The following is a 23,805-nucleotide window of genomic DNA, read 5'->3' on the forward strand; positions in this document are numbered from 1 at the left end:
TGAATCTTCAGTACTAATAACACCAATAAAAGAAGCAGACAAGTAGGAAAGAGGAGAAGGGGAGGAACAAACAGCTGTTTCCTCTCTTTACTTGATGGTTAAATGAATATTTGGGGGGGCATAATTTTACAAGACTTTATTTAGCTTATGGTCAAAACCTCAATAAAAATTTATATCCTTCAATCCTGTACACATCTCTAAATTGCGCCTTTTTCTCAGAATGTATTTTAAATTTGCTTTAGTCTCTCTCACCTTTTTTAAAATTATTATTGATGACTCAGTCCCCAAAACCCACTTAAACAGTCAGTTCTCTACTTTTAAATTGCTCTTATTTTTCACGAGGTCCACTTTAAAGCATTTCACATTCTTTTGAAACTGTGTCATTAGGTTTCATAGACAGAGTGGGTACATGTGACGTACTCAGCAATGTGAGAAGCCTTGTATCATTCCAACTTCTAAACAAAGTGCCAAGAAGACAAAAGCTAGAAATACTCACCCTTGAGGAAGCAGATGTGCAGAGAGAATTTTCAGGGCAGTGACACTACTCTGTGTAACGGTGAAAACGTGTCATTACGTGCTTGTCCGGACCCACAGATGTTAACACCAAAGGTGAATTCTAGTGTCAACTACAGGCTTTGGGTGATGATGACATGTCAGCGTGTGTCCACTACTCGTACAAATGTACCATCTGGTGGGGGATGTTGATAGTGGAGGAGGCTATGCATGTGGGGGGAGGGGCAGGGAGGATATGGGACCTTCTCTGGACCTTCCTCTCAATTTGGCTGTGAACCTAAAACAGCTCCAGAAAAATAAATTCTTTTCAAAAATAAAAGTTTAAACTTAAAAACAAAAAAAAGCAACGCAGAAGCCCCTACCTTCTGAGGCCTCTGAAACCTCCCTCGGGGGTCCTGCATGTTCCCTCCTCTGGTCGCTCAGCCCTGCACCTGTCTTTGCTCTGGTTCCCTGGGTTCCCTGATGGTTTGTTTATAAATCTGGATTTGAACTAATCTCTCGTGAAGCTGGATGTGCACACACCTCACATGGAAGTGTCCGCACACTTCCCCGGGGCGGGGTCTGTCTGGGGCCTGAGGGTGACGTGACTACGGTCAGAGCCTCAGCCCCCGCACAACCCAGCTCTGCCCACCACCACGTGGCATTCAAGCAGCACGTCAGCCCCTCAGACCCCAACCGTGTGCCACACCTGCCGTCCACCCTTTCACGGGGACCTTCCCACGCTGTCCCACCTGGCAGGCTCCTGCCTAGCAGCCAGGCGTCAGGCTGAGAAGACCTCATTGGAGCAATCTACTCCAACTGCAGGCTTTCCGGGGGCAGGGTACCTGTCATTAACAAAGTCCTTATCGCCCTGTGGGAGACTGTCACTTACTCTCAGCCTCTCCTGCGGTGTAGGGTTTTCGTACAGAGATGGCTGTCCATTCCAACAGCAAAGCCTAACCCTGGGCACAAAGTGGATCTCAACGTTACAGGAGTTCATGAAAAACCCCCAGACCCCCAGGTGCAAGCCGCTGTCCCTAAAATGACATTGTGACTATGTGTCCATGGGGGCACTTCTGTTGTAGTGTCAGCGTCTGAATGAAGTGTTGTGTAACTAACATAACAGAACGCCAGAATAAGAAGCAAACTAAGAAGTGATGACTCTATGTGGTCAACCGAAGACTTATTTACCAGGGGAGGGGACTGTCACACTTGCAGTTTACGTTCACAATCTGCAGCCCACAGGTTGTATGTGGTAAACCCTCTTTTATTCACGTCACCTCCTTGCTGGTGCCCCATCTCCAGTTTACGGGTGACATGAGGGATTTTTAAGTAAGTCACCCCCACTGAGTATCACTTCACCCCCACATGGAACCTTTATATATTCATCAGAGAGAAGATGAACATTTGCATTATCTGGCAATGGAAAGAAATGATTTTGTGATTCATTTTGGAAGGGTTACGTCCAACTACAGAATCATACAATGAAAGGATGGCATTTTCAGTTGGCACCGTGCAACGAACGCCCCGTCAGCCTCACGCATCCCCCGAATCGAGGAGCCACTGTGCAGCGGGGAAGCACAAAGGAGGCCCCCTGCGTCCAGGAGCTCCTGCCACCGCCGGGTGGGTGAGGCAAGTGCCTGCTCCTGGAATCCCGCACGATCTGCCTGCAGTGACAGATGCCAGCACAGCCCCTTCCTAAGAGCCAACCCCTGGTACAGGGAAGGCAATCTCTAGCCTGCGAACAGTTACTTCTAGGGCTCACTTTGCTTTTGTCTGTGAAAACACCTGACTCGGGGAAACCACATACTTGGTCCCATACTTTCTCCTGGTAAAAAAAAAAAAGAAAGGCAGCATGTTTACCCTCAGAGTTCAAACTGCAGACAGAGGTGTGAGCCGGGTAATCTCAGATCCTTTCCTGAGAAACACTAATGAAAGGCAGGTCCTCTGGATCATGAAGAATGAACAAAAGTACAAACATCGTTTCTATTCATCCTCAGTATCAGTGAGGTCAGACTCAGCCAGCGACAGCACAAGCGCAAATCACATCACCTGGAGATCCACGTGCGGACAAGGCGGGGGGTGAGACACTATCCATCCTCAGAGCAGTGACCCACTGCTAGCGTCACGAACGCCACTCCTCGAGTTTTACCATTTCCAACACCGAAGCTACCAACAATTGCCACAGGTTTAAGAAGCCAATTGTGAGTTTAAAACCACACGATCAATCTCGGACGGAAACCCACGAGTTTAAAACCACACGATCAATCTCGGACGGAAACTCACGGTGAGGACGCGAGCAAGAACAGACAGAAAGACCGTCAGGTCAGAAAAGAAACCAGCGTCTTACCATGTTTATTGAGGACACGGGACCGATGCTGTTAACATAGATGTCCACATCGATGACGGTGGGCTTCACTGTGGAGAAAAACACATGTGTGTTAGTACTCTGTGCCAAGGACCAAGGCAAGCGCTGCCCAGCCTCCTTTCATCCCACATGCACAGCCAGGGGCAGGTTGGAAAGAGATGGGACTTGCCTTGTAGTCACAATTCTAAAGGATGGAAGATTCTTACCCATATTTAATAAATTCTAGAAAAACAGGACATCTATACACTTCAAGCTGCCAGTGAGACGTGACTATAAAGATACTCTGTAACATTTGTTTACCTGATCATACAACAAAGAAAAAATAAAAAGATGAACTAGAAGATATTGCAAAACAGATTTGATGTCAAATTCATGCTCTGAAGCCAAACCCAAGTGAAGAGTGATACCAGGTATAGTTCAGGTTACTCATCCATCACCTGGTTGCAACTCAAAGCAAAGACCCAGAGAGCACATACACCGAAGGAAGACAAGAAATACTGATTATTGTTAAGAGTGTAACCTAAAGACACATACCCCCATATCACAGACTTCAGATCCGGACACACAAAAAAAGAATAACACTTTAGCAGGTTGAGGAATTACTGTTTCAACTTTGAGGGCATAAAATTCATATAATAAGAAACCATAACATCTAACATTGTGCCTTTAGGGGTAAAATTGGCTCATTTAACCTTAAAGAAAATCGGTTTCCTGTTCCTTGGCAGAAACGGAACTGGGGAGACCGGTAACGAGCCTGCGGAGACAGCCAACCTCTGGGCCGGGGGTCCGGGCCACCCAACAAGGAGGAGCTCCCTTCCAAATGGGAACAAGACTCCCGAACCTCTGCATGTGAACGCAGCATGTTTCCATGGAAACGGGAGTGTTTATATCCGCAATTACTTCAAGGAGCTTCTTCAGCTTCACTGAATAGCTGATCATTCATAAGTGGACTTCTGCGCTCCGCTTTCGGAAGGATGAGTAGCACTTCTATGCTCACAGTCTGTTGTTAAATTATGTATCCAGCAGTCTGCAGCCTGAGCCATGTTCTCCAGACTTCCACGAAAATGGAAATAATGATTATAAATGGGAGCCAACTACTCCAACATCTGCTGGTACAACCAAGTCACGTTAGCTTCAAAAGGCTGTTAGCATTTTGGAAAACACCCCAATACAAGTCTACAAACCACGTATATAGTGTTTAAATTTCGTAAGAGGGCTATTCATTTCAGACTGAGCTTTGCCAACTCAGGTGAACAGTAAAGTAGCATCTTTCTTCAGCTTAACTGGATTCAGCAAGTGCTCTGTCTCCGAAGGCTACATCACCTTTCGTGATGCTGGACGAAGGCTGTGTGAAGTTGGTCAGCTGAGGACCTGCGTTTTGCAAGAGCCTTTTCTGGTTTTTTCACGGTACTTATTAGATTGTAGGCTTCCACAGCTTTTAATCTCATTAAATAAAAAAGACCTACAGATGTAAAGCCTTAACAACTTGACGTGGGAAGGGCCAAGTGAGTATTGAGTGCAATTGGATAATAAAGGTTTTACGAGATAAGAGTTTGGAAAACACACACACACACACACACACACACACACACACAATCTGGGGAAAATAAACTGTTTTAAGCAAATGCTCATTTAAGCAGCTAAGGTAAAAGGAGCATTTAGGAGAGTGTATCTGACAGTGGTACCCAGGAAAGAGACCGGCCACAGGAGACTCAAGGTTTATAATCCAAAGCCTCGCGATTAAGCCCTGACAAACGATCTTCAGCAAAGATGCCAAGACCATTCAGTGGGGCAAAGTCTTTTCAACAAATGGTGTTGGGTAAACTGGATATCTGTGAGCAAAATAAGTGAAGCTGACCCCTTACCTTACACAATATACAACATTTAACTCAAAATGGATCCGAGACATAAAGGTGAGATTTGAAACTACAAAACTCTTAGAAGAATACGCTAGGAGAAAAAATTCATGACATTGGATTTGGCAATGATTTCTTGCATATGACACCAAAACCACAGGCAACCAAAGAAAAACAAATAAATACATTGGACTACATCAAAATTAAAAACTTCTGTGCATCAAAAGACACAACCAACGCAGTGGAAAGGCACCCCTCAGAATGGGAGAAGGCATCTGCAAATCACGTATGTGGGAAGTGGTATCTGGATATACCCAGCAAATAAAAGGGGCTCCCACAACTCAGCAACAATGAAGGAGAGCAACCTGACTTTAAAATGGGTGAAGGACTTAGACATTTCACCAAAGAGACATCCAACTGGCCGATAAGCACATGAGAAGATAATTAGCATTATTAGTCACTAGGCAAATGCAAATCAGAACATAATAAAATGCCACTTCGTATCCATAATGATGGCTGCCGTCAGAAAAAAAAAATTCCCAGAAAATAACAAGTGTCGGCAAAGATACAGGAAACTGAAACCCTGGTGCACTGCTGGTGGGAGGGTCAAATGATGCGGGCACTGTGGAAAGCAGCATGGAAGTTCCTCAAAAACTTAAGCACGGAATGACCACACGACCGCGCGATTCCATTTCTGGGCATGTACCCAAAAGAATTAAAAGCAGGGACTCAAACATGTATTTGTCCATCCACATTCACAGCAGCACTATTCACAACAGCCAGAAAGTGGAAGCAGCCCACAGAGGGATAAATGGTAAACCCGTGCAGTTCATACACAGGGACTCTTACTCTGTCTTTAGAAGCAAGGGGATTCTGACTGTTTCACGTTTGTTTATGTGATGGTCAGGTGCAGCTGCAAGAGGAGAGGCTCAGGAAAACAAAGTCTTTTTACTCCCAGGTCCTAGAGACAGGAGGTACGGCATGCTTTGCAGGACTGCACGGGAAGGACACTAGGGTGGCCAGGAGGCAGAAGACAGGGCCAGAGAGGAGGCGCCCAGGCCGCGATCTGAATCGGGGTTTCTGAGGGAGGGGCAGGGCAGGCAGGGTAAACAGGCAGGGCTGGCTGTTTTGGCTCGTCTGAATCATTCCCGTGGGCTTTGGGACACAGGGGTGGTCTCCACTGGCCGGGCACCTGGCCCTGGGGTGATTAAGACAGAGGGGTACTGGCTCCTGGGGTGCATGGGCCATACAGAGGAGGAGTGGCCCTGGACTGGTTACTTCCCCCCAGGTTGGGCCCCCGGCCACCTCTACGCATTGTTTACCCCTGGGGGGAGCAGTCTCTCCCCAGCCAGGAAAGGTTTTTAAATGTCAAAACATCATAATATACAGAAAATTTTAAATATAAATATAAATATATATACAGTAAGATGGTCATACGATAAACTGACACATGGATGAACCCTGAGGACATTAGGCTGAGTGAAATCAGCCCATCACAGAAAGACACACACTGTATGACTCCACGTGTGTGAGGGACCTACAGGAGTCAAGTTCACAGAGACAGAAAGCAGGATGGTGGCTGTCACTGGGTGGGAGGCAGGAATGGGGACTTAGTGTTTAAAGGATACAGGGTTTCTGTTTTGCAAGATGAAGAGCGCTCCGGAGATTGATGGGGGTAACGGCCGCACCACAGTGTGAACGCCCTTAATGCCACTGAAATGCACGCTTCAAAGTGCCAAGACGGCGAGTTTTATGTTATGTGTATTTAACCAGAATTTTTTTTTAATTAAACTCTGGACAGTCGGGAGAAGGATGAAGAATTACTAAGAGGTTAAAAAAAAAAAAGAAAAAACTCAGGAACAGGGAGAGAGGGATGGCAGTTTTCTGAGTAAGAGGGGAAATTCTGTTGAAAAAGAGCATAGAATAGGGCGGGTGGAACTGAGTCCCCACATCTAGTTCAAAAATGGATTCACTCCCAATCCTTCATTTCAGTTCTACCTTACCTATGTGCATGGCACTCTTTTCGAAAAATCCAGAATTAGTATGTCTGAGAAGAATCACAAACTCACAAGTTGTGCAGTGTGCATGAACCATGCTGATGCAACGGGGACTCCTGGCTACATGTCAGCCACCGTTGCCCCTTCAAAGCCGGAGCAGCCAAAGGCTGCACTCCCCACCCGCCCCCGGAGCAGAAGCAATGGCTTTTCTCCACCCACCCTGGGCTCCCTCTTCCTAGAACAATCAGTCATGAGCTGAGGGCACAACCCAGACACACAGACAGGAAACGGCACGGGTCACGGTGGCCCTGTTGGGGGAGATGCAGGACTGGGCCAGGCTGGCTGTTGACTTTTCTTCTCCAAAATGCTACTTGGAGCCTGGAGGCGAACAGACTCTGTCTTGTTTATTGGGGACACAAAAGAAATTGTGTCATGGCAAAAAGTAAATAGATTATATTTTAACAGAAAAATAAAATCTTGATGTCAATCTCTTTGGGGCCAGACACCCAAAACCACATGTAATACAGTCCCACATACCTATTAAACACACTTCAGCCCCTCTTGCGGGAAAAAAATCGACTTTTATTTCCAAACTGCCTGACAGTTACCTGTTAAGGGGCCCCATTTGAGGGTCACAAATGGTACTTCCCAGCACATGTCTAAAATGCCAACTCTGAATAAATACAACAGGTAATAAACAACACATTTCTGTGTCACCACCACCAGTTCACTGCTGCCCAGTCGTACTGCAGTCCTAAGAAACACCTTTCATTTTCCTGCCTGACCAAGCTGGGTGGTTACTCTTCTGGCCCTGGGCTCCGAGAGGTAGGCACACATGTCATTCAACAAGTCAAGGATGTCATAGCCCTCAGAACTCAATCAGCTCCAAGCTTCTCCCGGAGCAGGGCCAGTGGCAGACAGGATGACCTGATTCCACATCTAATTTTTCCACAATGAAATGGAGCGTTGTATGGAGCTGGTTTCTCACAACCCCCAGAAGTTTCTTTGTAAAGCCACTGAATTTACTATGATATATTTTACTTTACAAAACTGGGGGAGATAAGAAAAAGAGAAAACAGGAAGCCGCCAGCTTAGTTCGGCCCCATGCGATGTGATTCACGGGGTCCTGGTCGGCCCATGTCCATTCTCTGGGGAAGGTGGAGAGGCAGGAATCCATCCCCCGAGGAACGAGGCTACAGCAGTGCACAAAACACCCAGCGCGCTGCAGGCACAGACCTCAAAGACCGCGAGGACCAGCACTAACAGTCATGTGGGTCTTCTCCAGTCATCTGGGTAACACCTCTTACTAAAGACAGTCTCATACAGGTTTGGAATAAGTGTCTGGGGTCTTTTAGGAAAATGTACATGAAGAAACTAAGAATAAAATACTACATTTGCAGTAACATGGAAGGACCTGGAGATGGTCATTTTAAGTGAAGTAAGCCAGAAAGAGAAAGAAAAATACCATATGAGATCACTCACATGTGGAATCTAAAAAAAAAAACAAAGAGGACACTAATGAACTCACCTACAAACCAGAAACAGACTCACAGACGCGGTAAACAATCATGGTTATAGGGGGGAAAGGGGGTGAGAAGGGATAAATTTGGGAAGTTTGAAGATACTAACTACTATATATAAAATAGATACACAGAGTTCTTCCGTATAGCACAGGGAACTATATTTAATATCTTGTAATAACTTTAAATAAAAAAATATGAAAATATATGTATATACATGCATATGCATGACTGGGACATTATACTGTAGACCAGAAATTGACACGTTGTAACTATACTTCAATAAAAAATTAATTAAAAGTTTTTTTTAAAAGCTAAGAACATACATATATATAGTCCTTCTCTTCATCTCCGTATTGTTAGGTCAAGAGCACCCCTGAACACTCCAGTGAGCAGGGCTGGCCCCTGGAGGGGAGGGCTCACATGCAGGTCACCTTCGCCCCTCCCCCGCGCACCCGCCACAGCTCCTGGACACAGTAAACACCTGCGAACTAGTGTGTGACCCTGGTTCCGGAAAATTATGGGTTTTAGGTTATTATATTTACTTGGGCTTTACATGTTAAATGTTCGCATGAGATTAAACACTGCAGCAGGAAGAGTGACTTTTTAAGGTCCCCTGGAACCTGACAGTGACCATGGGCTGACTCAAGCCGTCAAACGGGCAGAGAGCTGATAACAGACTGTCCAAGACAAGGATACTCCCGAAAATAGGCACCTGTTACAACAGAGATTAGATTAGCTCCCTGACAGCGGCACTGAGAGAACAGGTGGGGCCACTTTTACTCACTCATAAACAAGCAGGAAACAGAGGATGAGCGCAGCGCAGGCTGGAGGAGACGGAACCTGGGCTGAGAGTGCTGACAGGGACAGGACTGCGGAGTGGGGTGACTGCAGCTGCCGCAGAGGCCACCCTCACGAGCTGCCCCCAGACCAGCAGCAGCAGGGGATGAGGAACGGAGGCCCCAGAGAGCACTGAGCAGATGTGCTCCATGGGTGACAGCCGAGGGGGGCACGCCGCCTGGTCACCTGGCCGCAAAGAGTGGCCCTGCCCTCCCCAGCTCCGCAATCTTGAAACGTCTCTTAACCTCTCTGTGCCTTGGTGCCCCTGTGTCTACCATGAGCTGACAACAGAACCTAATTCATGATGGGGTGCTGAGGGGGTGCTGTGAAGTAAACAGTAGGCACTCAGTACATTGTTTTGCTATGATCACTGGGACCCCTGGAACCAGACACAGAAAAGAATGCCAAAATCTCACATCTGCTGTTTTCCAAATAATATTTATGCCTAACCATAACCCTGGTCACTTAAAGTTGTATTTTTTCATAAGAAGTTTCAAGGTACTGATAGAAAGATTTAAATATCAACAAGTGAGTGGGGAAAAGAGAAATAAACAATACCAACTCTCTTGCCCATGGTGGTTAAATAGATTATAGTTAAATACTGGCTCTTCCGATAGCTGGGGACCTCCCTTGCAACCTTCCCGGCCTTTGAGGAAAGGGAGTGGGGGCTCCTGTGCTGTTGGCCCCTCCAGCTTAATGCCCCCTTCCTTTCCCTGAACCAAGAGTCCCCCTGGGCAAGATGGCACACGAGGCAGACCAGCCCCCCAACCCCATCACCACCCCCACTTCAAGTACTTCCTTCCACTGTCAGCAGCCGGCAGACGGCTCTCTGGTAAGCGCCCTGCACTGACTCAGTATGCAGCACCACTTTCATGCCCACCTACAGACTGGAAGTCAGAACATGACTGAGGAGGTGACTTACCCAGGAGTCTGCAGCCTCACAGAAGCAAAGCCCCAGAGGCCCACCCTCACCCTCCCAGAGGCTTCACTGTGGTAAAAAGCACAGCAGGGTTCTGGGGAACAGTGGCCTCAAAGGGAGCTTACCATCATCATCATCATCATCATCATCATCATCATCATCGCAAATAAGCTTTCCAGGTGCTTCTTAACACGCAAACACTCTGTCTCTGAGGCTTTTAGTAAGTTCATCTATGCGATCTGGAAGGAGGTGTGTTTCCAAATGCTCTTCTCCAGCTTGGACAATATTAGGTTACCAGGCGGGTGGATGAAGGCACTGGGGTAAGAGGTACTACATCGAATGGGCAAACTTGGCTAATATTACAGTTCTGCCAAGGCCTTAGGTCCATGCAGAAACGTCTCGGTGCTGCAACACTGAGACGAGGCAGCCACTGCTCTGGGTCCTGTTTCAGGTCTGCTGGGTTCCCACGTGGACAGCTCTGACTCCTGGGTTCATAGCTAACCCCAACCCCAGGAAGCCAGAACTGTGGATTCAACCCTGAGGTTCTCTCCTCTCAACTTCAAGGCTCGCCGTGTGATTTCAATTGGGCCAAAAAGAGTTCACCAAGATCAAGATAAAACTGCCTGTATGTTCACATGTGACTGAAGCACTGTGCCTGTACACCAGAAATTGACACAACATTGTAAACTGACTATATTTCAGTAAAAAATAAAAATTAAAAAAAGTTCTGGAAATAGCATGATGGTTGCACGACATTAAGAATGTACTTAATGCCACTGAACTGCATACTTAAGATGGTTGAAATGGTAAATTTTATGTATATTTTACCCCAATTAAAAAAATTTTAATTGAAAAAAAAAAGGTAAAACTGCCGTTACCTCAGACCTGGATCAGATTTGATAAGCAATGTGGTAAAGATGGTAAAACAGCGAGATCCCACATCTGCATGCACTCACGTAAAACGTATTACTGAAGTAGAAAGTCTGAGAATTCACATTCTCAGAAGAACCTCAAATCCTTCAGAGCTCCAAGAAGGAGGTGCTCCAAAAAGCTCACCTCTACATTTCCACCTCATATCAGAGTCTGGTGGTAAGAACACAAACAAAATGAGAAAACCATCTGCAAGAAGTCTTATAATCTTACAAATTTGACTCTGAAGTGGCCATGTGACCTTGTAAAAGCAATTTAAATTTTCTGGGACTCATTTTCTCCAGTGCAAGCTGAGAATCTGAAGTAAGTTTTCCTTCCAACCATAAACGTTATTAGCTATAACAGGAAAGATAACTTTTAACAATTCCCTTTATAATAGCAACGTCTCCTTTCTACCGTCTGGCTGGGAATACCAAACAGCACTCACCAACAGTTTTCACTCGGGAGCACGTGTAGAAAGCCAACCGCGACCCACCGGTAAGCAGTGAAAAGACTGCAGACAGTGTGGGCGGTCCAGATGCTGACGGAGCTCACTGGACTTCAAACGCCTAACAGAGTGACATCAGCAAGACCGTGGAAGAGGGAGCCCCAGATCCTCCTCCCCATAGAAGACCCACCTTGGCAACAATACCCGACCAACCGCCTTTGCGAGAAACTCAGAAGGCAGCAAAGAGGGTCCTTCCCCTCGGGTGAGCTAGATGCCAGTCACAAGGGAGCCCAGGGGAAAATCCACAGCACATGCTCCCCAGGGCCCTGACACTGAGGGAAGACGCCCAGCTCCCCACTCCCCCCAGGGGAAGGGAAGAGAAACGTGGAACATACATCCAATGACCTGATTTTGGGAGGGCTGCCCAAGGGACTGGTTTCTGTCTTGCCTGATTTTAAGCCCTTCCAGGAAGGAGAAACGAGGCTGGGGGATACTGAGAACAATAGCAATCAGTTTGGCCGATCAGCAGTCTGTAGTACCTCAGAGAGACACTAGGGAGCACTCCGGCACCAGAAAGGGCTCAGGACTGGAGACCAGAGAGAGCTCCCAGAGAGAAATCTGCAGACCCCTTCTGGTAGATTACACGCCAAAGCCTGGGAGGATGCACTCCCCCAGACAAGGTTTGCAAGACCGCCAGCCTCTCTAGTCAGAAGACTGGTGAAAAGTCTTTCCTGTACAAAACCAGACTGCGAAGACTGGGGAAAGTGGCTGATTTTTCTCAAATGCCTAAATCCCACAGGAGATGACAAGGCATACAAAGAAAGAGAAACACAGTTCAGTCAAAGGAGAACATTAAATCTCTGGGAAATGAAACAGAAATATGCATTACCAAAGAATTCAAAATGACCATTATAAGGACGCTCCATAAATGAAAATGGAACACAGATGGACAACTAAATGGAATCAGGAAAACATGAAGGGTATTAGAAAAAGAGAAAAATCATAAAGAAGAGCCAAACAGAAACTTTAGAGCTGAAGAATGTAATAACTAAACTGAAATACTCACCACAGGGGATCAGCAGCAGTTCGGCGTAGAAGACAGAACCAGTGACCTCAAAGACAGGATGTTCAAAATTACCAAGACAGAAGAGCAAGAAGAAGAAATTACAAAGAAAAGTGAGGAGGGCCTGAGGGGCTTCTGGAACACCACCAAGCAGAGCAACACATGCATGGGGGCGCTCTAAGAGGAGAAGAAAGAGAGAAAGAGCAGAGAGCCTGTTAGAAGAAATAATGGCCCCAAACATCCCAACTTGGAGAAGAGAAATGGAGATACAAACTCAGGAAGCTCAAAAAACTCCGAGTAGGATAAACCTAAAGAGACCTACCCAGAGATGCAGTATCATAAAGCTGTAGAAAATCACAGGCAAGCTGAGAGAAGTGACACAGCACGTGTAAGGAAGCTCCTGTTAGATCATCATTAAGCTCTCAGCAGACATTTTGAAGGCTAAACGATAAAAAAGTGATACATTCACAGTGCAGAAAGGAAAGAAAAACTGCCAACAAGAATACTTCAGGCAGCAAAACTGCCCTTGGAAGTCAAGGAGAAATTACAATTTTCTCAGCTAAACAAAAGCTGAGGGAGTTCATGACCACTAGACCTGTCCTACAAGAAATGCTACAGTGATGCCTTCAAACTGAAGCGAGCACCAATAAACAGCAACACAAAACCATACAGAAACATAAAACTCCCTGGTGAAAAAGTACATGGACAAATTAGACCACCGCAGTATAGTAATGTATGCACATAAATCACTTTTAATTATGATACAAGATAAGTCACCATTAACTGTGTCACAAGGGGCAAAGGTCATTACATAATGCTAAAAAGGCCAACTCACCTGGAAGACGTAGCAATTATAAATATATATGCTCCTGACAACAGAGTTCCCAGCACACCTAGCAAACACCGACAGAACTGAAGGAAAACCAGACAGCAACACACCGACTGCAGAAGGTTTCCACCCCCTGCTTTCAGTTACAGATCCAACAATGGGACAGAAGACCAGTCAGGAAGCAGAGGGCCTGAAATCCCTACAGACCACCTGCACTGAGAGTCATACACAAGACCCTCCAACACAACAACCGCGGAATTCACTCGTTCTTATCAAATGCCATAGAGCTTTCTTCAAGATAAGCTGCATGTTTTACCACTTAAAAAAAAAGTCCTGGGGGGAGGGTATAGCTCAAGGGGTAGAGCACAAGCTTAGCACGCATGAGGTCCTCGGTGAAATCTCCAGTAACACCCCTAAGAATAAATAAATACTAAGTAAACCTAGTTAACTCCCCACCAATAAAAAAATAAATAAACTTTAAATAAATAAATAAATCTAATTACCTCCCCCCAAAACAAGCAAAACTTTTAAAAAGTCATAACAAATCTACAAAGACTGGAATCACACCTACAAAGCATCCATCTGACCAGTGGAATGACACTAGAAGTCAGTACAAGAAGGGAAACAGGAAAATCCACAAACATGTGGAAATTAACTCATTCCTAAACCAACGGATCAAGTCAGAAATCACAAGGGAATTTTAAACACATGTGAACCCTGAGGAGCAAAAATGCCTTCTAAAAAAAGTAATAAAGTCAGCAGTCTCACACTTCTCCATTTTGAAACAACTACAAAGCAACAGTAACCAAGACAGTGTGGCACCAGCATAAAGACAGATACATTAAGCAACGGAACAGAACAAAGAACCCAGGAGTAAGCCCTTGGGTGCACGGCCAAGTAACTTTGCACAACAGTGCCAAGACTACGTTATCATTCCATTGGGAAAGGATAGTCTTCAACAAACAATGTTGGGAAACGTGGAGAGCTACAAGCCAAAGAGCAGAGCCAGCCCCTGACCTAACTCCACGAGAGACACCAGCTCAAAGTGGATCAAAGCTCTTAACTGGAAGACAACACTTCAAGACACCCAGTCTTAAAACCACGTGGGAAAAGTTTCGTGACATTGGATTTGGCAGTGATTTCTTGCATGTGACATCAGAAGCTCAGGCAACAAAGGCAAAGATAGACAAATGGGATCATATTAAATGTAAAAACTTCTGCACATCACAACAGCCGGGAGGAGGGAGTTACCTCCATGTCCATCGGCCTGTGCAAAGCAGATGTACCTTACACCTTCTCTATCCATCAGGAGTGAATTAAAGAAAGTGTGGTGTATACACACAATGGAACATTACTCAGCCTTAGGAAAGGAAATCCGGTCATATGCTACAACATGGATGAATCTTAATGACATTATGTCAAATGAAATAAGCCAGTCACCAAAGGACACATACTGTATGGTTTCACTACTATGAAGTATTTAAAGCTGTCAAAAGCCAGCTGTGAAATTCTCTCACCCTATTACAACTGATTAAACCTAAATAGTACGAACAAAAGATTTTTCACTGAATTATTCTGAATTATTTCACTTTTCTTTGTAAATCTACTTTCACAATTCAGTTTTCCAGTGTTACAGTGAACAGGTTTTGTTAATACTGACCTGTTACCTATCCTTGCCTTCCTACTTACCATTCTTTATTCATTCAACAAATCATCAGCCAGTGATTACCAAGCTGGACAGAGTTCCAGGAACTGGGGACAGACCACAGGCAAGACACAAAGCTCTTACATTCATGGAGCATAAATCACAGTGGGTTAAACAGATAACAAAGCAAATAACCTGATCCATAAACCTGGTGTTTGAGGGTGGTGAGTACTCTGAAGGGAACAAACCTGGGTACCAAGACAGAGTGACCATGGGGTGGGGCTGGGTGCCTACCTTAGACACAGTGCCTCACTCCCCTGTCGCCATCAACACCCTCTACAGTTCATATAGCTTGGCCTGTAACTGGTTTTGAATAAGCAATTACATTCCAATTACATCTAATGAGTTATAAGTATAAAAATTTGGAGTCCCAGAAAGACAGTGGAAAGAAAAAAAAATTCAAAGAGATTATATTCAAGAAATTTCCAAAACTGATGAAAGACATCAAATCACAGATATAAGTAATTCATCAAACCCCAGGAATCATAAATATAAAGAAAACTATTCCTAAGTTTGCCATTAGCAAACTGCTGAGTAGTCCTTAAAGAAATCTTAAAAGCAGCCAAATACAGGTAAATTATACCAAGAGGGAAAATGATGGCTAACACAGCATAAAAAAATAATAGTAGTAATACAAGACAGAAAGCAGTGGTCCAAGGTTTTTGAAGTACTGAAAGGAAACAAAATGTTAACTTATAATTCTGCACCCCCCCAAAAAAAAAGTATTCCTTTGGAAAGAAAGGGGAAATAAACATGTCTTCAAAGTCTGAGAGAATTTGTCTGCAGGAGACCTGCACTATACAAATAATAAAGAAAGTCCTCATACGATTTAAAGAAATTACAGCATCTGGAAGCCTGGATCTGCAAGGAGGAATGTAGAGCATAGGAAAAGACTGGCTATGTGGTTACTAGACAGTATCTGACTTAATTCAGTCCAAACCTTTCATGGCCCCACTATGACAAAATGTCATACCAAGCAGAACACGGGGACAAATTACATGAAGGGCCTGTGAGACCCCTGTGGTGAAATAAGGGAAATGAGAAACACGTGTCTGAGAAGAGAACGACGTTGAAAGTAACACGTCCTGTGCAAATCACACATGGGGCGTTTACTGTGGTTTGCAAAGAAAGCTCAGTGGACAAGTGGCCTTTTTGAAGAAAGGCTACACTGAGAGACAGGTACCCCGGGCAGTGGGGACAGCAGGAGCAGGTGGAAGGTGGAAGTCACTAAAAACACACTGGCATCATTAGATAACTGCTTGTAACTCGTATTCAGCGTGCATGGAAGAAAGAAGGAAAAATATGTCGGAAGGAAGGTTTACTACAAAAAACATTATAAAAGTTTGTTGCCAGAATAAAGGTTAACTTTCACGTTGAAGAGTTTTAACAAGGAAAGCCTCTGTATCACAGCGGACTTTATCCAGATGGTTCTGGCAACAGTGGAAGGCCCTAAGGGTGAGGCGCATAACTGTCAGGCCAGCTGGGGCTCATTTTAAAAGCTTCTGTGTATGTGAAGATAAAGACTCTGACAGAGCCACACACCTCAAATACCCAGAAGTAAGCTGCAAACGTAGATCTAGGCCGTAAAGTCGTCCAGGCCAAAGTCACAGATTTTGGAAAATATGTATTAATACATGGGGATGGTGGTTGAAGCCACAAATACTGAAAGGTGATTTTAAAAGAGAGAAAGAAGAGAATGAAACATAACTTAGTGATGGTCCAGGAAGGAATCTGGGTGGTGGGAGGCAGCCAGAGGGGACAGTGACAAAGGAGAAGGCATTTCACTGAAGCAAAGGGGAGCAGGTGTCAAGGTTGCACAGGATGCAGTGAAGAGAGAGGACACTTCTGAAAGGGCTAAGAGAGCTGGAGAAGTAAAGAGCAGATGCTGTGGTCAGAATTCAAAATAAGAGTAAGGGGGGAGGGTATAGCCCAGTGGTAGAGTGTGTGCCTAGCATGCATGAGGTCCTGGGTTCCATCCCCAGTACCACTCATTAAAATAAAAATACACAAATAAACCTAATTACCCCCCAAATAAATAAAAATAAAAATATGATACGAGTAGGAATTTCAGTGTGTAGGCAGATCTGAGTTATGTCCAAATCTGGGGACAGTGGTATGGGAAACAGAATGGAGATGAAGCTCTTTGAAACTGGGTAAGCCCTGGATCTACGACAACAAAGAGTTTGCGACATGCGTGGGTTGTTAAAAAGAGGGGAACGGAGATGAGAAAAGAGAGGAGGATGAAACAGGTCAAAGGGAATACGGAGGGAGGGAAGGTCACTGAGAGAGAAGGCTGAACATGGGGTGGAAACAATTCGAGAACACAGAGTTCACCAAACCTAATTTAATCTCACTCTGCTGTTCCCCAAATCTAAGCTGGTGCTACCCTAGGCCTCCTTTTCATTTAGGAACGTCTGGGGAGGTAATTTTGACCATAGTGAAGCTGTCTCTGTTTTTCTACGTAAAAGGATCAAGCAGCATTAGTATATTTCTAGAATATTTCATAATCTGCTTTTTCTGATTGCTAAAGGTAGAACCCTCTCTCTCCTTATGGCCCGGGCATTCCATAATGAAGACTCTTTCGGAACAAAGTGTTAACAGAGAGAGGACAAGGTTCCTGGTAAGTGTGGGGGGAGTGGGGGGTGGATCTAAGGATGAGATGCATCAGTCTAGGCAGATAACAGCTCAAGCACCGTTAGCTTTTCAGGGTTAGGAGCCACTGGCTGGAGAACACAGGGCTCCCACCCTAGGAAGGCTTCCCGTCTTTGGAGAAGGGGTCAGTTCTGCGCTGAAGCACGCACGCGACCACTGGAGTATGCCCAGCCCTTCCTGGCTGCCCATTCTTTACATTGTTGGCACTATGTTTGCAACACAGGACCTCAAAAGGGTCTGCCTTGAGGATGAGAACTACCGTTGCCACAAGAACAACACTAGCTAGCATTTACCGAGCGTTTGTAACAGCCCTGTGGTCTTGGCAGTGAGCTCGCTGAGTAACGCCCGAGTCAACTGAACACACATCGGAAGCATTAGAACACACGGCAAGATTCCCGTCTTCCTCAGATTTCTTCCTTATCTGGCTAGAGCTTTATTTTTTGTTTTGTTTTCTTATTTTCCTATCTACCTATGTTGATGCGTGTGTATGTGTGTACGTATGTATTTATTACTGGACCCTAATAACGCCTCAATCCACACATATCGCCAGATAAAACACAAACGTGTTGGGAGGATCAGCACTTTCCAGTTTGCATAGCCATCCTGGCGAGAGGAAATCAGGACAGAAGTGAGAAGAAATGCAAGCACACCCCGAGGGCCAGCCGCCCCACTCCAGCGCGGACGGAGGCTCCACACAGACCGCTGTCCACACAGGGCTGCCGGGACGGGACCGCCCTGCCACCCCGAGGCGGCCCCAGCAGCCCTGGGACCCCGAAGCAGCTGGCGGACAAGTCCCTGGTAGACGGGACCAGGCTCCCAGCAGAGCCTTGCTCGAGGCTGTTTCCCCGTCCCTCCTTCCCCTCCCCCAGCTCCCAGTCCTCACCCTGCCCTAACTCTCTCCTCTGAGGGCGTTCCCCACACCCGCAGGGTCGCAGCTATTGTAAAAAGGGGAACAGGTTCTGAACTCTCCTCTGACCCAGCCTGTCACCAGGACGGCTGAGAAAGCTCAGGGGAAGCCCCCTCCCACCCCAAACCTCACCCCAAGCAGGGATGCAGAGGTCTCAGTGGAAGAAGATCCCTGGAAGCCAGCGAGAGGCTGGTCTGCTGGGCCTCCATCCCATTAACGTCGTCCCCTTTCCTTTCCTTCCGGCTTAGAAAAATTCTGTCCCCTCTTCGCAAGGGGTTGGTACCAAGTGGTGAAGGGAGACTGCTTTTTTTTAAAAAGAAAGCTGCCAACATCCAGTGCTTAAGCAAGCAATCTGAGAACTGAACACAACAGCTGGATTAAGTAGGTAGTTTTATTTACAGAAGCCACACATGCCTGTCAGCTTCTATCAGAGCAGAATCCAGGCCACTGAACCCCGGTTCTGTTTTTGACTGAATCTTTGAGTGACAGAAGTTTCCTCTCCCATCAGGAGTTTGGGACTAACAGAAACACATTACTATATACAGAATACATAAACAACAAGGACGTACTGCATAGTACAGGGAACTATATTTAATTTCTTGTAATGAGCCATAATGGGAAAGAAAGTGAAAAAAAAATATATATATATACACATATATATGTGTACAACTGAATTGCTTTGCTGTACACCTGAAACTAACATTGTAAATCAACTATATTTCAATAAAAAATAAGAAAAATATCAGTTTCCTAGCCCATCTATATTCGGAAGAACAATTGTTTATCACAATTTTGGAATTAAAATTAAGGGCATGTGCACATTCACCTGAGGCATAAATCAAACGTTCATAATGTGAGACTATTGAAGAGTTTGTCATTGGTTTTATCCATTGAGGTTCGCTGTTAACCTTCTATGGCATCAGCATACACTAATGCTAACATTCAGTGACTATGTTCTAATATATTTGAGTACCTTAATACATATATATTTTCAACACTGTTTCTAGATGTGAATGTTTTCTGTTACATTTTAAAACAATGTATCTAAAATAATTATTTGGCTGAATTATGTTTAAATGACTCACATCCTGGGAAAATAGTGGCTAATTTTAATTCACCACCAGTGTCATATGTAACAGTATCTATGATACGTTCAGTGACAGTTTGTATTATTCTCTAGAAAGGGAAGATGGACAGTGGATAAGATTTATTGAGGAAACATCTTCGAAAATTTTGCATCTGGAAAATGTACGCCTACATAAAGCCCAGAGCGCTGGTCCCAGGAAGAGTCAGTAACTATTAAGAAGACCGAATAAAACTATTCCCTTTCACCGTATCTTGTACTAATGATGCTCAAGGCTCTGATCTAGAAGTAGAAGACTGGTAAGTTTCTGGAGACGGGCGCTCACCTCCAGGCCCTGCTGGCGCAAGTGCTCAGCAAGGACACGTGTCTGCAAAGTCTGCATCCTCCAGACAAGTAGTTCTGATTCTACAAATTCAAGTTAGGGAAAAGTTGGCATTGTAGACTGAAAACAGCCAAGAACTCTACCAGCAAGGGTACAGTCTACTTAATCTAGGTTTGCCATGTGACCTGAACTAACACGTCATCATAGAAGTGATGCTGTGTGACGTCTACACATAACCTGATTCTGGTTCGATCCGAATTCCAACAGCTCCTCCGTAAGCAAGCCCAGACTAGCCGCCTTGAGGAAGAGATGATGTGGAGAGACAGACCACACAGACAGAGGGGCCCAGGTGTCACGGCCAGTTCCATCATCCCTTCTGAAGCCCAGGCAGGTCAATGAGGCCACCAGGCACCAGCCAGCCCTGAGCCGTCCCCCCAGCCAAGCCCACCCCACCTGATTACTGCTCATACTGCCAAATCACACAGTAACATGTTCTAAGACATTAAAGCCTGGAGTGGTTTATTTCATAGTAATGTCAAATGTGGATAAGAAGTCATGCACTGGTGGTGTTTATAGTAAAGAAAAATTTTCAACCAAGTAAACATCCAACAAAAGAAAAATACAAAACAAATTACAGTTTTACAATATTTCATGATACTCAGTTTTACAATATTTCATGATACTCAGTTACCAACTACATAACGTTACGTGGAAAGGTGAAGACTACTAAACTTTCTAACTTCACTATACTTAAATTTTTAATACTATTCAGCCACAAAAAAAAAAGACAACATAACACTATTTGCAGCAACATGGATGTCCCTAAAAAAAGTCACTTTAAGTGAAGTAAGTCAGAAAGAGAAAGAAAAATACCATATGAGATCGCTCATATGTGGAATCTAAAAAAATAAAATAATAAAATAATAAAAATTCTAAAATTTAAAAAAAGAAAGAAAAGACAAAGACAAATGAACATAAATACAAAACAGAAACAGACTCATAGACATAGAATACAAACTTGTGGTTGCCAAGTGGGGAGACGGGTCGGAAGGGACAGACTGGGAGTTGGAAATTTGTAGATACTGACAGGTATATATAGAATAGATAAACAAGATTATACTGTATGGCACAGAGAAATATATACAAGATCTTGTGGTAGCTCACGGTGAAAAAGAATGCAACAATGAATATGTGTATGTTTGTGTATAACTGAAAAATTGTGCTCTACATTGGAAATTGACACAACATTGTAAACTGACTATAACTCAATAAAATTTTAAAAATAAATAAATAAATAAAATTTTAATAGAAGCTTGAAAGAAGAATGCCAAAATATTCCCGTGATAACTTCTGAGTAGGGAGGTGAGATTTTTATTTTTTATACTATTTCACACATCCCAGTTTTACAAAACAATCTCTTTTTAACCTAAAAATGCAAATAATCAGCAAAGGGAAAATGCAACATTGCACCCAAAGCAGATTATTTCATTAAGGTTCTTAGCAATTTAAATGTAGAGGGAAAATGTTAAATCGTTTAAACAAATACTGCCATGATCCTGTTGTGAAATTTTCTAAAGAAGTTTACGAAATCAGAACGATCCACTGAGAAAGGAACTGTTATCCACGAAGACTGGCCTGCTGCCAGGGAGACACAGATGGGTTCAGACACCACACAGACTCGGTCCTGGGATGACACTGAAAGCTTCCCCGGGGCCAATGAGCTCTGACAGCACTGCCATCAGGAAGCGAGTTCAGGCGACAGGCTTCAACAAACCACCTTACAGCTATGGCTTGAGTGATGCAACGGCAGAGGGGTTCTCAATACTTGAATAAAGTAGTGATCATTTTTTTAAACTTGTCTGTTGTTGGAAGTTTAAGTTTACTGACAGGAACATTTCAAAAGTTTAAGCTTTTTCATTGTTGTACTTGACCCAGGTAAAAATGAGTGTTTTCCTATGTAATCGCTGTAAAAACATATATGCGATCCCTGCACACACCAGCTACCCTACAACATCTGCCGTTCGCTAACAACACCCCAATACTCCCTAAAGAGTCCGCTCTGCCCTGACTAGAGTCTAAAACGCTGGGTGGTGGGCTTCTCCCTCCAAGAAAAAGCCCCTTCATCCGCCCGCTCCTGAGCTAGGCAGTAGTCAGCTGACGCACCCAGATTCGGGGGCTGACTCAGAGGAACCAGAGCCCGTCCCCCACTCTCCCCACAACCCACCATGGGCCAGTCTGGGAACAGAGTGCTGGGTATAAAGCCAGTGTGAGCGCAGTGACTCACCACGGCACACGTCTGCCTTGGGACAAACACAACTGAATAAGGAGCACGTATCCCAGGAAGGAAGTGGCTGAAAAGAAGCACCGCGCCGTCCCGCTGTGCCAGCTTATGTAGCAGCTCCTCAGATAAAGCGGCCCTGAGAAGGAAGTCAAGGGCCACAAATGCTGGCCTACGGAGAGGTCACAGGGCTTGCGATACCAAACCCAGCCAGGAAGAGAAGACCGTCCTGTTTCCACTCAGGATGGAGTCACAGGAACTGGTTTTACTCTTTTACTGAAAACAGTATAAACATCAGGCAAAATACAGCAAACACCCATTTTCAAGGCCCTGGGCATCAGGCAATGAGGGACCATGGTCACTGAGACTGGAAACAAGCAAGGTTAGCCTTACAACTGCCCCCACGTGCTGCCTCGGATGAGCTGCCAGGCTGTGGCTCAGGACAAAGTATCCAGGCAGAGCTCCATGGATTCCCGAGTGGAGGAGATGAATGGGGGTCCCAGGAGACCACCAGAGCAATCGGGGCGCCCAGAACACAACCGAGAAGAAGAAAGGGCCGTGCAGACAGAATCACAGAGGACTGCAGAGGGACCCCACTGGCACCCAGCACAGGTGTGCAAGGAGCACTAGGGGGAGTCAGCGTAAGAACCGGACGTGAAGAATCATGGGACAGTTTCCTGTGTCCCCATATGACTGGGAACAGTGCCCAGTCTGAAAAGCCAGAGGTGAAAATTCAGAATTCACTGGGTTTTTCGTATTCAGGGAAGTCTTGACTCAGCGGTGGAGGGTAACAAGTCCTAAACCTGCCAGAGCCCTTCCGTCTCACAAATCCAAAGGACCAAACTGTTTCCAAGTAACATAACTGAACCTCAGAGTGGTGCCCAAGAATATTCATGGGAGCACAAGACTATCTGGTCGTCAGCAAGGTAGATAGAAGTCATGGTGTCTGAAATGCCGACTGAGAGGAAGAGGAGAGCCGACCGCTGGAAAACACACTCCACCATGAGGAGAATGATCCGTCCACAGGGACTGACCCAGACCGACACAATGTTACAGTTAGAAGCCAGGATGTCACAGCAGTTATTAACTGTATCCCAAATACTCAAACAACAGGGATGTTCAAAAAGTTAAGTGGAGACATGGAAGCTATAATGAGACACAAATTAAACTTCTAGAGGTAAACACGAGGACATATGAGATGATAAATACACAGGAAAAGGTAAACGGCAGATTCCACGTCTCAGGAGAAAAGAACAATGAAGGTGAAGATACAGCAACAGAAACTTATCGAAAAGGAAACTTACACGAAGAAGACTCTGTGATGGAAAGAACATCAGGGAGCTATGGAACAAACTCAAGCCGCCTAAAATACTCGTAACTAGAGTGAAGTGGAGAGAGATGAGGGGAACTAGAAAAAATACATTCCTGCAGAAATAATATCTGAAATTGTCAAAATGTAATAAAAAGTACCATCAACCCACAAGTCCAAGAAGCTCAAGGAGACTCAAGCATGAGAAAAGTGCCAGAAGGCAGATCATACTCCAACTGCTCAGCTCCAGTGGCAAAGAGGAAAGTCTCAAAAGGATCCATAGGGAGATGTGCAATGTCAACCACTA

The 23,805-nt window shown here is 45.0% G+C and overlaps 1 protein-coding gene across 2 annotated transcripts in view; it reads right to left on the reverse strand.

Annotated features, from left to right (window-relative positions):
• GABRG3 (gamma-aminobutyric acid type A receptor subunit gamma3) overlaps positions 1 to 23,805 on the reverse strand; it is a 494,054-nt gene that overhangs the window by 441,579 nt on the left and 28,670 nt on the right. For both annotated transcript variants that reach the window (XM_072950633.1, XM_072950635.1), the window contains exon 3: positions 2,843 to 2,910. In XM_072950633.1, coding sequence (XP_072806734.1) covers positions 2,843 to 2,910 — 68 coding nt within the window. The remainder of the gene's footprint in view (positions 1 to 2,842; positions 2,911 to 23,805) is intronic.

This window comes from Vicugna pacos, chromosome 27, assembly GCF_048564905.1.
Source record: "Vicugna pacos chromosome 27, VicPac4, whole genome shotgun sequence".
In the NCBI taxonomy this organism is placed as follows: domain Eukaryota; kingdom Metazoa; phylum Chordata; class Mammalia; order Artiodactyla; family Camelidae; genus Vicugna; species Vicugna pacos.